This window comes from Chiloscyllium punctatum, chromosome 8 (genome assembly GCF_047496795.1).
Source record: "Chiloscyllium punctatum isolate Juve2018m chromosome 8, sChiPun1.3, whole genome shotgun sequence".
Lineage (NCBI taxonomy): Eukaryota > Metazoa > Chordata > Chondrichthyes > Orectolobiformes > Hemiscylliidae > Chiloscyllium > Chiloscyllium punctatum.
The window spans coordinates 8,122,486-8,135,204 of NC_092746.1; the positions used below are offsets into that span (position 1 = coordinate 8,122,486).

General features: G+C 42.3%; 1 protein-coding gene across 6 annotated transcripts in view; it reads right to left on the reverse strand.

The window, feature by feature from the left end:
- adcy2b (adenylate cyclase 2b (brain)) overlaps positions 1-12,719 on the reverse strand; it is a 617,126-nt gene that overhangs the window by 94,246 nt on the left and 510,161 nt on the right. For all 6 annotated transcript variants that reach the window (XM_072575141.1, XM_072575137.1, XM_072575136.1 and 3 more), the window contains exons 12-13: positions 9,167-9,210; positions 107-187 (exon numbers count right to left, since the gene is read on the reverse strand). In XM_072575141.1, the coding sequence (XP_072431242.1) occupies positions 107-187; positions 9,167-9,210 (125 nt within the window). The remainder of the gene's footprint in view (positions 1-106; positions 188-9,166; positions 9,211-12,719) is intronic.

The following is a 12,719-nucleotide window of genomic DNA, read 5'->3' on the forward strand; positions in this document are numbered from 1 at the left end:
ACAGTAAGTTGTTTGACACCAATGTTTAATTCTAAATTTTAAATTATGAATCTGTCCATCTCCTTTACCTTCGAGGCAATACTTATTTTCTGTAATGCAAACTTACTTTTGTGAATTAATTCCATCAATAGCTCTAATCATTCTCTCATTTAATTCCTCCTCGAATCTCCTTTTCTGTGACTTTGTTCTGAAACAGTAAAAATCATTTTCTGTTAATGCGCAGTATGGAATACGTTTAATGAAGCAAATTTAAAACCAGGCATTTGAGAGAAAAGTTCTGAGCATTTCTGTTATGTTTTCTTTATCATCATCACATGCAAAAAACATTTGGCATGTTGTTGACATACAAAGGACCTGAAATTATGTTCAAAGTTTGTGAGAAGATTTGTAGCTCGGGTGCTCGTTGAAATTATGTTCTAGGCTAACGAGAGCCATAACATCAAAGATAAGGGAAGAACTAGATACATCAAGTTTTTAACTGTGCTGCTAGTTTATTTGTGGCTTTTATAAAGGAGTACACCTCTGCCAGTTAAAGGTGTGTGCATTTGGGGAAGTAGGGTAAGTGGAGGAGGTAGATTGGTTGTTTGGACTTCGAAAGAAAAGCATCGGAATTGCAAGGAGATTCATCTGATCTGCAGTCAAAATGGACACTATTTACAGTCAACGCCTTCTGCCTGGGGGGTAAGTAGTGATGGTTTGACCAATGGCATGTTGAAATATCAGGGTTTCAGGAGTCAATGTGTATAAATGTTTAAGACGTTCATATGAAACATCACTTGGCTAATTTGATGGAGATGTCAGCATGTAACAACAGATAGTTAACGCCTCCCCTAAACTGTGGTAAAGAGATTTCATATAGAAACATGAGTAGGCCATTCAGCCCCTCAAACCTGTTCTGGCATTTAATGAGATCATGGCTAATCTGTGGCCTAACTCCATATAGCTGTCTTTGGCCCATAGCTCTTAATACTTTGGCTTAACTAAACCTTCTGTCTCTCAGATTTAAAACTAACAACTGATCTATGAATGTGTGATGATGCTGCTCCTTTAACAAGGTTATGTTGTCCTTGTTATTTTCCCAGAGTGGTCATAAAGACAGAGATGCCGATACATCTGGGTTTATCCACTTGAAGAAGATTTTAGATTTAATAAAAAAACACTTGTACAATGAAAGGGGAATGACCAGTTCTCCCAACTCAGCTTTTCTCTGGTTTGTTTTGGCTTTAGCAGTCTGGCCGTTTTGCAGCTGCTGGTCAAGTATTAGCTGGAAACCTAGAGAAGCTGCAGGACTCAAAAGAAGCAGCTCCATGCTGATCCTGCTCCCCACCCCCCCCCCCCCCACCCCACCTCACCCCACCCCCCTGTCTCTCTGACATCTCTCCTGTAAAAATCTGTGTTTGAATTTACTTTTTTTGGCAAGGGGGTGTTTATGGGACATTGCAAGTATTTGGAACAGCATCATTAAGTTGTGACAGAGTTGATTGCCTTTTCAAATAGTTACGTTATTCTAAATTTGGTTTTCTTTTGTTTGTGTCTAAATAAATCTTGTACTGTTTAAAACTGAGTGGTTGGGCCAGCTGCATCACTCCCAGAATATCCACTTCACACCGGCTTAAAACAACAAGAAAAATCAGGGTCGAGGCTACCTTCTTGAAATGTTTTGAGGGGGTCTGGCCCGGTCCATAACAGATTGGGGGCCTCTTTGAGGGATTTGTTCTATAGTTCCAAACTGGGATGAAGATTGTTGGACTCGAAGGCAGTGAGTGGAAGGTGTGAGTGTTTTTTTTGTTCTAGGTGTTGATTTTGGTTGGATTAAACAGTGCATGGGATAGCAATGGCTGTTTTAGTTACCAAGGGTTTTCTGGGGCTGGAAGATGTGACTTTGGGGGTTTTGCAAAAGGTGAACAAGGAAAAGTTGCTGGCATTGACAGTCAAGCTGGCGTTGGAGCTGCCTCCTTCCATGAGGAGAGGAGAGATAATTACAGCAATAGCTCAGCATCTACATTTGATGGAAACGCCATCAGAATCTTTAGAGATGGCTACAATTCAATTAAAATGAAGCAGCTTGAGTGGGGGGGGGGGGAGGGGGGGCAACAGAAATGAAACTGTTTGAATTATGATTAAAAACAGAGGAAAGAGAAAAACAATGAATCCCTTTAGCAAAAAAAAGAAGAGAGGGAGGAAAAGACAAAAGAGCGAGAGTTTGAACTTCAGAAAATAGCACTTAGACAGGAACGTCAGCTTAAAAGGATGGAGATGAAGGCTAAAGGTAAGCTTGATGAGGAAGAGAGTGAGGATGAGCAAATCCACAGTAGCCAAAGGCCTGATGAGGATCTGTTGAAATACCAAAGAATAAAATAGAATACCATAGAATGCCTAAAGGCCATTTGGCCCAACAAGTCCACACTGACCCTCCAAAGAGAATCCCACCCAGACCTATCCCTCTATCCAGTCATCCTGTATTTCCCAAGACTAATGTATATCCGAGAACACCAAGGGCAATTTAACATGGCCCATCCACCTAACCTGCATATCTTTGGACTGTGGGAGGAAACCAGAGTACCTGGAGGAAACCCATGCAGGGAGAATGTGCAAACTGCACACGGACAGTTGCCTGATGCTGGAATCAAATCGGATCCCTGGCACTGTAAGGCAGCAGTGCTAACCACTGAGCCAACGTGCCACCCTTTATATATTCACACATTGTCTAAATTTGATGAGAAGGATGTAGAAGTCTTTTTCATCTCATTTGGAAAGGTGGCTAAACAAATGCAATGGCCAGTGACTATGTGGGCTTTGCTGATCCAAACAAAACTTGTAGGTAGAGCTAGTGAGGTATTTGCATCACCATCAGAGGAGGTATTGAGGGTATAAGGTGATGAAGAAAGCCCTCTTAAGTGCATATGAGCTTGTGCCAGAAGCCGACAAACAACTTTTCAGGAAGCTAAGGAGGGACCCTGGTCAAACCTACATTGAATTTGAAAGTATCAAACAAAGTAATTTTGATTGGTGAATAAGGGCATTAAAAATAGACCAAACCGATGACGCTCTTTGAGAGACAACTATTTTGGAAGAGTTTAAAAATTCACTTCCTGAGGTAGTGAGAACTCATGTGGAAGAGCAAAGAAATAAAACAGCAAGATTGGCTGCTGATGATTATGAGTTGGTTCATAAATCAAAGTTTGGCGTCCAACATCAGTTTCAACCAGTGAGGGATAGAAACTGGGGAAAGAGAAATCCTCACATGGTAAGGGAAAGGTAGATCTTGGTGAAGATCATAAGAATACTTTACCACAGGGTAAAAAGGAAACACTTGAAGGGAAAAGAGAAGTTAAAAAGCTTCGGTGTTTTCACTGCAATAAAGTAGGCCACATGAAATCACAGTGTCGGTGGGTTAGGAAAAGCGCGAGGAATCCAGATGTAAGAAAGCAGGATAAGCCAGTGAGTTTTAGTGGAGTGGAGGCTAAAAAGCTACACCAGAATGTACAAGCTAGTCGGATGTTGGTTAAGGAGGAAGTGTCAGATCTTCTTAAACCATATACTTGCAAAGGTAAAGTTTACTCGCATAGGCCGGGAGCAGCAGGTAAAGAGGTTACAATATTAGGATATACAGGATCCTTTCAATCTTTGATGTTGAAAGATGAGGCAATATATATTTCTGAAGGACTATTGCTAGAAGGAGTGCTAGTACTGGGAATTCATGTTGAGACAAGAAGTGCTCAATTGTAGAGGTAAAACCAATGACTGCAGATGCTGGAAACCAGATTCTGGGATTAGTGGTGCTGGAAGAGCACAGCAGTTCAGGCAGCATCCAAGGAGCTTTGAAATCGACGTTTCGGACAAAAGCCCTTCATCAGGAATAAAGGCAGTGAGCCTGAAGCGTGGAGAGATAAGCTAGAGGAGGGTGGGGGTGGGGAGAGAGTAGCATAGAGTACAATGGGTGAGTGGGGAAGGAGATGAAGGTGATAGGTCAGGGGGGAGAGGGTAGAGTGGATGAGTAGAAAAGGAGATAGGCAGGTCGGACAAGTACGGACAAGTCATGGGGACAGTTACTGAGCTGGAAGTTTAGAGCACTGTCCCCATGACTTGTCCGGACTTGTCCTACCTGTCTATCTCCTTTTCCACTCATCCACTCTACCCTCTCCTCCCTGACCTATCACCTTCATCTCCTTCCCCACTCACCCATTGTACTCTATTCTACTTTCTCCCCACCCCCACCCTCCTCTAGCTTATCTCTCCACGCTTCAGGCTCACTGCCTTTATTCCTGATGAAGGGCTTTTGCCCGAAACGTCGATTTCGAAGCTCCTTGGATGCTGCCTGAACTGCTGTGCTCTTCCAGCACCACTAATCCAGAAAGTGCTCAATTGTGTAGAGTGAGGTAAGAGTGTTCCAGTGAAGAGTGGAGAAGTTGTGGTAGGAGTACTGGACAAACTCTGAGCTCCAGGAATACAGTTTGCCCTTGCTAATAATTTAGTTGGTTCAGAGGTGGGAGTGCTGCTTACTGTGGTTGAAATGCCAATGGAAACTCAGGCAACTGAACTATTGCAGGAAGCATATCCTGGGATTTTTCCTGACTGTGTGGTAACGCGGTCACAAAGTCACCAGTTGAAACAGGACAGATCAAAGAGTACAGATAAGGAAGTTGAAGTGGAGTACGCAGAGATCCTGTTTGATCAAATGGTTGAGACAAACCAGGAGCAGATAAATGACAAAGCAGATATCTGTAGTTCAGAGAACTTAACTGACTTACAGCAGAAAGTTAAAAAAACTAAACCAATTGAATAAAAAAAATACACGGAAAAAGGATCTAGATGTATCCAGTATGCTATCTTAAAAATGATGTCTTAATGAGGAAATGAAGACCATCATACATTCAGGCAGATGAGAAATGGGCAGAAGTTCATCAAATCGTATTGCCAGTGGGTTGTAAAAAGAAGGTGTTGTGGGTATCACATGAATTACGCGTAGGAAGTCACTTAGGGGTAAGAAAAACCTCAGCTAAAATACAAAAACATTTTTACTGGCCTGAACAAGGATGTGGTTGAATTTTGTCAGACATGCCATACATGTCAGGTAATTGTAAAACCACAGGCAGTAATAAAACCTGCACCTTTAATACCTCTTCCTGCATGTGAGGAACCTTTTACAAGAGTCTTAATTGGTTGCATAGGATGCTTAAAACAAAATGTGGGAATCAGTATTTGGTAACAATAATAGATGTGTCCATTAGATTTCCAGAGGCCATTCCATTATGCAATATCACAGCTAAAAGGATCGAAGAGGAGTTACTCAAAGTTTTCACTAGATACGGACTACCCACGGTGATACAATCAGATCAAGGGTCAAACTTCACATCAAAATTATTCATGGAAGTTATGGACAGCTTAGGAATAAAACAATTCAAATCTACTGCATACCATCCAGAACAGCAGGGAGTGCTAGAAAGGTGGCATCAGACATTAAAGACCACGTTGAGGGCTTATAGTCAAGACGATCCAGATGATTGGAATAAAGGAATTCTGTTTGTACTTTTTGCCATCAGTGATGCACCAAATGAATCGACCAAATTCAGTTCATTTGAATCCGTTTTGGGGCAAGAAGTAAGAGGACCACTAAAATTGAGTAAGGAGAAATTGGTAAGTCATAATTCAGAGACCACATATTTGGACTATGAGTCAGAATTTAGGGAATGATTAAATAGAGCAGGGGAGTTGGCTGGACAGCATTTAAAAGCACCACAGCATACAATGAAACGGGAAGTAGACAAGAAATCAAAAACTTGCAATTTTGCTATTGGGGCTAAGGTGTTAGTGTTACTTTCAGTGATAGGTGAACCTCTAAAAGCAACGTTTAGTGGACTCCATCAATTCGAAAGGAGATTGAGTGAGGTGAACTATTTGATAAGGACTCCAGACAGAAAGAAATTTCATGGAGTGTGTCATGTCAATATGCTCAAAAGGTATTTTGACAGAGAAGGAAAGCAAGAGGAGAATGTGTTATTGATTACAACACAGAGGGAAGAACCAAGTTCAGAAGATTCTGAATTTGACATTCCTCAAATTAAATTGGGCAATGAGGAAGTTGTCAAAAATTGGGACAAATTATTGAGTTAACTTCCAGAGGAAAATTGAAATGACCGGAAAGAGTTATTAATAACACATGGGGAGGTATATGGAAATAAGCGGAGAGATACTAATCTAATTATGCAAGATACAAGCATAGGAGATGCTGTTCCGATTAAGCAACATTGTTATAGGCATAACCCTCTAAAGTTGGCACAGGAGATTCAAAAGGAGATTGAACACATGCTCTAAGATCCTGATGAAGGGCTTTTGCCCGAAACGTCGATTTCGCTGCTCGTTGGATGCTGCCTGAACTGCTGTGTTCTTCCAGCACCACTAATCCAGTATTTGGTTTTCAGCATCTGCAGTCATTGTTTTTACCTTGTAAAATGGTGATGTTCAGTGGCAAGACTAAATGGACAACCAGGATATAGTGGTGCATGTTTGCATATTTACAATATAATATGCGTGTCTGTTTTGGTGTACTAACAGTGTAAGATTAAGAGGTTTTAAAATTAAGCAATCTTTCGATATTGATGGTTCATTTTTTAAGGGGGAGATGTGACGATGCTGCTCCTTTAACAAGGTAATGTTATCCTTGGGTATTTTTTTCCAGAGAGGTTGTAAAGACAGAGGTTCTGATATGTCTGGATTTATCTACTTGAAGAAGCTTTTAAGTTTAAAAGAAATACTTGTACAATGAAAGGGAAATGGGCAGTTCTCCCAGTTCAGCTTTTCTCTGGTTTAGATTGGTTTTAGCAGTCTGGCCATTTTGTAGCTCATGATCAATGTTTAAGTGGAAACCCAGAGAAGCTGCTGGACCCAAAGAAACAGCCCCATGCTGATTCCAGCCCCCGCCCTCCCCACCTCTCTCTCTCTAGCATCTCTCCTGTAAGAAGCTGTGTTTGAATTTACCTTTTTTGCTATGGGGCCTTTATGGAGATATTACAAGTATTTGAAATTGCATCATTAAATTGGGATAGAGTTGACTGAGTTTTCAAATGTTACGATTTTCTAAATTCGGTTTACTTTTGTTCATGTTTGTTTATAAATCCGTGGTGGGGGCCAACTGCATCACTCCTGGCACATACACTTTTCACCTGCTTAAAACAACTAGAAAAGTTATGGTCTGGGCTACCTTCTTGAAATGTTTAAGGGGATCTGACCTGGTCCATAACAAATATGTAAACAATTCCTGCACTCACACGATTACTAGCACAATCTCAGAGCTAGTGTTCCAAAACTTCAGAAATTCACAGATGAAAATAGATGGCTTTCACAGTGATATCAGGAAAATTGTCTTTCGAGAAAGTGGCCCAGATTTTCTGTTCAGCGGTGGTGCAGCCCACAGAGAGTTTTGCACACTTACTCTTTTTGCACTCGTCTGTCAGAACTTCTGATTTGGATTAACATAATACCCATTTAGGACACTAATGGTTGTAGGAGAGGACACACAAACAGGAGCAGCACAGAGGAAATGCCCCACATCAGCTGTACATTTTTAAAGATGTCAATGGTTTTCAGTGACTGAGTGAGGAAGCAGGTGAGTAACTGAAAGATTGAATGGGAACGTGTATCGTTGTCAAAGGTAATTGTGGTGAGTCTGTTGGGAGGTGGACTGTTGGGTTGGGGGGGGGGGGCACTGGTGATCGCGTTGAGGGCCATGGTCAGGTTTGGTGAGGAGGTATAGTTAGTTCACAGATTATTAAGTCGAGAAGAAAACTTGGTCATGTTTGAGGAAGCAAATTGGGTCAGACCGGCAACTTCGTGGATCTAATTGGGTAGAGGAATCTGAAGGGTCGTTGGGGTGTGGAATGGGAATGCTATGTGTGTGGTATGTTGTGTTGAGTCACACTTTCAATCACTGAGTTACACCAAAAATTAAACTGTGTTTTTCTTTCAGGGTAAACATCTATGTAATAGACCTGTATGTAGTCCATGTCTTGAATATTCCAAGGAGTGGCAATCGTAGTCAGATTGCCACTCTGCTCATATTTTATGCATTAATACTGGACTCTGCTATTCCAGCTAAGATTTCAGTCCTGAAAATGTGTTGCTGGAAAAGCGCAGCAGGTCAGGCAGCATCCAAGGAGCAGGAGAATCAATGTTTCGGGCATCAGCCCTTCTTCAGGGATTCCTGAAGAAGGGCTCATGCCCGAAACGTCGATTCTCCTGCTCCTTGGATGCTGCCTGACCTGCTGCGCTTTTCCAGCAACACATTTTCAGCTCTGATCTCCAGCATCTGCAGTCCTCACCTTCTCCTAGAAGATTTCAGTCCTAGCTCCTTCAGAAATGGGGAGTTTAGCTAAAATCACCAATGTACCCTCGTAGTGCAGGATTAACTAGGCAGGTCAATCTATACTTCCTCTTGTAGCAATCGGTCACCCTGAGATTTAAGTGTCCAGTAACACTGTCAGACTTTGACATGGGCTGCGAGTAAGTAATATGCAAGGTAAATGTGGGGTTAGGGTAGCAGAACCGTGAGGAGTTAACAGTGCCAGGTATGTATGGCTTCAGGTGGGAAAGGTGCCAGGGAAGTGTTGGAGTGTTTGGAAGTGGTGTGGGGATGTTGTCTGGACCAGTGAGGCTTCATGCCAGTGGGGCTTTAGTAATAGGTTCTGGGGTGATGCTGGGGAAATTTAGTTGGTGGGAGGGGATTGTGGCTGTCAGGGTCCCAGGCTGTAAGGAGTCAGGAGAAGTGTAGTTTTGGTGTGTGTGTGGCTCCAGATGCAGGGCAAATGCCCAATTAAATCTTCAATTTCCTGCAATTCCCATAAAATGTGCTGCATCAGGGATTTTAAGCTCCTGACATGCAACACGCATCTGTGCTGCTCCAATGACCAATTGGCCATCAGAAGATCTGGACCCATGCTTTCAATAGTCAGGTCTGCAAGACACATTTGTGTGGTGTTCAGGATAGCACAATAGCCCCATCAGAAATTTAAACTCCCTGAGCAGTTACGGCACCTGTACATACTTCAGGATTTCCGATGAGACCTAAAGAGTAATAGCAACTTAAGTTTAATCTATCCTCGCTCCAGTACTAGCAGATCTAGGCCACAGAACTCAAAGTTGTATATGAAGTAGGACATCAGACACCAACCTTTCTGTGCGTCGATGGAAATGGTACTGAACCATGGGTACGTCCTGCAAAAATGGAATATCATTTGATCATTGTTATCTTGAAAATAAAAATCAAAACAGTAACAAAACACCACTTTGCCACACATTTGATATAATTTCACTGTGTTTTTTCAAAATATTCTCATCCCTCTGGGGCTGAAATTTATGGAATCTGAAATTTGAGGCAGCACTCAGATCTAATTTTTTTTTACTTCATGCAACATCCCAACTTTCTATAGGGAAGAGCTAGGTGAGCTGACTGGTGAGTATACCTGTGGGTGCTCAGGAATATGAATGGAACCTATCAATTATGATCCCAATAGGCCAAACAGAGCTAGTATGGCCTCTACTTAGGGATTAGTAAGATTTGATTACTGTACTGGAGAAAAGTAAATTATTGTCGAAGGGTTAAATTAACTATGCAAAGTAGCCAGTTGCACTGTTAGGAACATTAACAAAAAGCAGCTTTAATTTTCCCTTTAAACCTTTCTGGGCTTCACTCCCACAACTGATCTTGCATTGTGCTCTTCAAACCTCCTGTCACATGTTACTACAGCATCTATGTACGGGCACACTGATATTTTAATAATGTTACTATTTCGCAGCATGGGGCAGGCCTTACATTGATAGACAATGGCAGACAGGCGTTGTTTTCCATTGTACTGCTACTGCCATGGCAGCCAGTGGTTAGTGGAGTTCCACAGGGGTCAGTGTTGGGGCCACAACTATTCACATTATACATTAATAATCTGAACAAAGGAACTGAGTGCATTGTTGATATGTTTGCAGATGACACAAAGGTAGGTGGACAAGTTGAGGGAGCAGGGAGACTACAGAAGGATAGGGACAGACCAAGGGAGTGGGCAAAGAAGTGGTAGATGAAATACAATGTGGAAAAGTGTAATTTTCTAAATGGGGAAAACCTTCAGAAATCTGAACCACAAAGGGACTTAGGCGTTCGAGTTCAGGATTTTCTTCAGGTTAACTTGTGGGTTCAGTTGGCAGATGGGAAGGCAAATGCGATGTTAGGATTCATTTCAGGAGGGCTGGAATGTACTCTTATGGCTGTACAAAGCTCTGGTCAGACTACATTTGGCATATTGTGAGCAGTTTTGGGCTCCATATCTAACAAAGGATATGCTAGCCTTGGAGGGGGTTGAGAGAAGGTTCATAAGAATAATCCGAGGTATGAAGGGCTTGTCATATGAGGAGTGATTGAGGACTCTGGTTCTCTACTTGATGCAGTTTAGAAAGATAATGATAGGATCTCACTGAAACTTATAAAATACTGAGAGAGTGGACATGGAGAAGATGTTTTCACTTTTAGAAGAGACCAGGACCCCAGAGCACAGCCTCAGTGTAAAAGCATGGCCCTTTAGAAAGAGATGAGGAGGAATTTCTTTAGCCAGAGGGTGGTGAATCTGTGGAATTGATTGCCACAAAAGGTTGTGGAGGCCAAGTCACTAAGTATCTTTAAGACAAAGATGGATAGGTTCTTGAGTCATAAGGGGACCAAGGATTACAGGGAGAAGGTAGGAGAATATGATTGAGAAACATATCGGCCATGATCAAAAGGCAGAGTGGACTCATTGTGCTGAATGTCCTAGTTCTGCTTCTATAACTCATGACCTTAGAGTGTTGGAATTTAAGCTTCTATTTCTCAGTCCTACCTGGATGTTTCCATTTTGCAATAATCACTGATTATAGCCACATGACCCATAAACTGGTTTTTGTTTTGAATTCAATTGGAATCACCATTATTTTGCCGATCCTCTTTTTTAAAAAAATTGGATTTCATGTTCTCTCTGCCCCAAACCCCTCACCGTATGCTCTGCATTAATCACCAAGTAGGTAGCCAACATACTATAAAGCTACTAATTTTCCATTCATCCCTATATTAAGTTTTGTGTATGGGATTCACTGCTGCCTCACAGTGCCAGGGACCCAGGTTTGACTTTAGGCTCGGGTGACTGAGTGTGTGGAGTTTGCACATTCTCCCTGTGTCCGCGTAAGTTTTTTCTGGGTGCTGCCGTTTCCTCCCATAGTACATGCAGGTCAGGTGAATTGGCCATGCTAATTCACCTGACAGGGTACAGGGATGTGTAGGTTAGGCACATTAGTCAAGGGGAAAGGATGGGTGAATGGATCTGGGTGGGATACTCTTCGGAGAGTCAGTGTGGACTTGTTGGGTCTAATGGCCTGTTTCCACACTGCAGAGATTCTATGATTCTATGAAAGCTCACATCCAATCACTTCACAGCACAAATAGAAGCCTGCTGTTACCAAAATGAGGTGGCATATCAGTAAGCTCATGTATTTATAGTTTTCAGCGACTCAGTAGATTTAAATTCATTTCATCTTATATTATTTCTAGCTGTCCAGATGAGCAACAGAATTTATAAGAAAAGACAAATGAGCCTTGACAATCCTTGTAGTTAAATGTCATCCTGTACTTCTTAAATACTTTAGGTTGACTCTTAAGTAAATTTCTCCTAAAAGTTTATCAATATAATTTTTAATGGTTCGTATTTCTCTCATTGTACTCTTAGGCTTCAGAATATGCTAACTAATAATATAGCAGGAAGATTAAAATGCAGGCACTATGGCTGGAATTTTAGGTCCTATTGTGTGTTGTTGAGGTAGTTGTGACTCCAAAATACGTGCACTGGCAGCATGAGATATCCTGACACTCTTCACAGTGCCTGACACACACACACACTGAGATTGGGGGAGGACATCGTTGATCTCAAGCAATCTGATTAAGCTGGTTAAGATGTTCCTCAAACATTTCTCAATGTGAGGTGGGAGCATGGTGTGTGGAGTTTTCACAGAAGTGCAAGGGTTGCGTTGCTTGTGTCGGACAGACCGGGTTAAAGGAGGCTAGTACATAGCAGAGAGCCAGAACGTTCATGCAGGGAATTACCTAAAAAGATTGAAAGGTGTATAAGGGGATAGGCCATTGACAAACAGGTGTCCTGTGTGTAGTGCAGAGGGTGTGGAGAATGAGCAGTAAGTGCACAGACAGTGTGGGGGATGTGGAGAATGAACAGTAAGTGTACAGACAGTGTGGGGGATGTGGAGAATGAGCAGTAAGTGTACAGGCAGTGTGGGGGATGTGGAGAATGAGCAGTAAGTGTACAGACAGTGTGGGGGATGTGGAGAATGAGCAGTAAGTGTACAGACAGTGTGGGGGATGTGGAGAATGAGCAGTAAGTGTACAGACAGTGTGGGGGATGTGGAGAATGAGCAGTAAGTGTACAGGCAGTGTGGGGGATGTGGAGAATGAGCAGTAAGTGTACAGACAGTGTGGGGGATGTGGAGAATGAGCAGTAAGTGTACAGACAGTGTGGGGGATGTGGAGAATGAGCAGTAAGTGTACAGGCAGTGTGGGGGATGTGGAGAATGAGCAGTAAGTGTACAGGCAGTGTGGGGGATGTGGAGAATGAGCAGTAAGTGTACAGACAGTGTGGGGGATGTGGAGAATGAGCAGTAAGTGTACAGACAGTGTGGGGGATGTGGAGAATGAGCAGTAA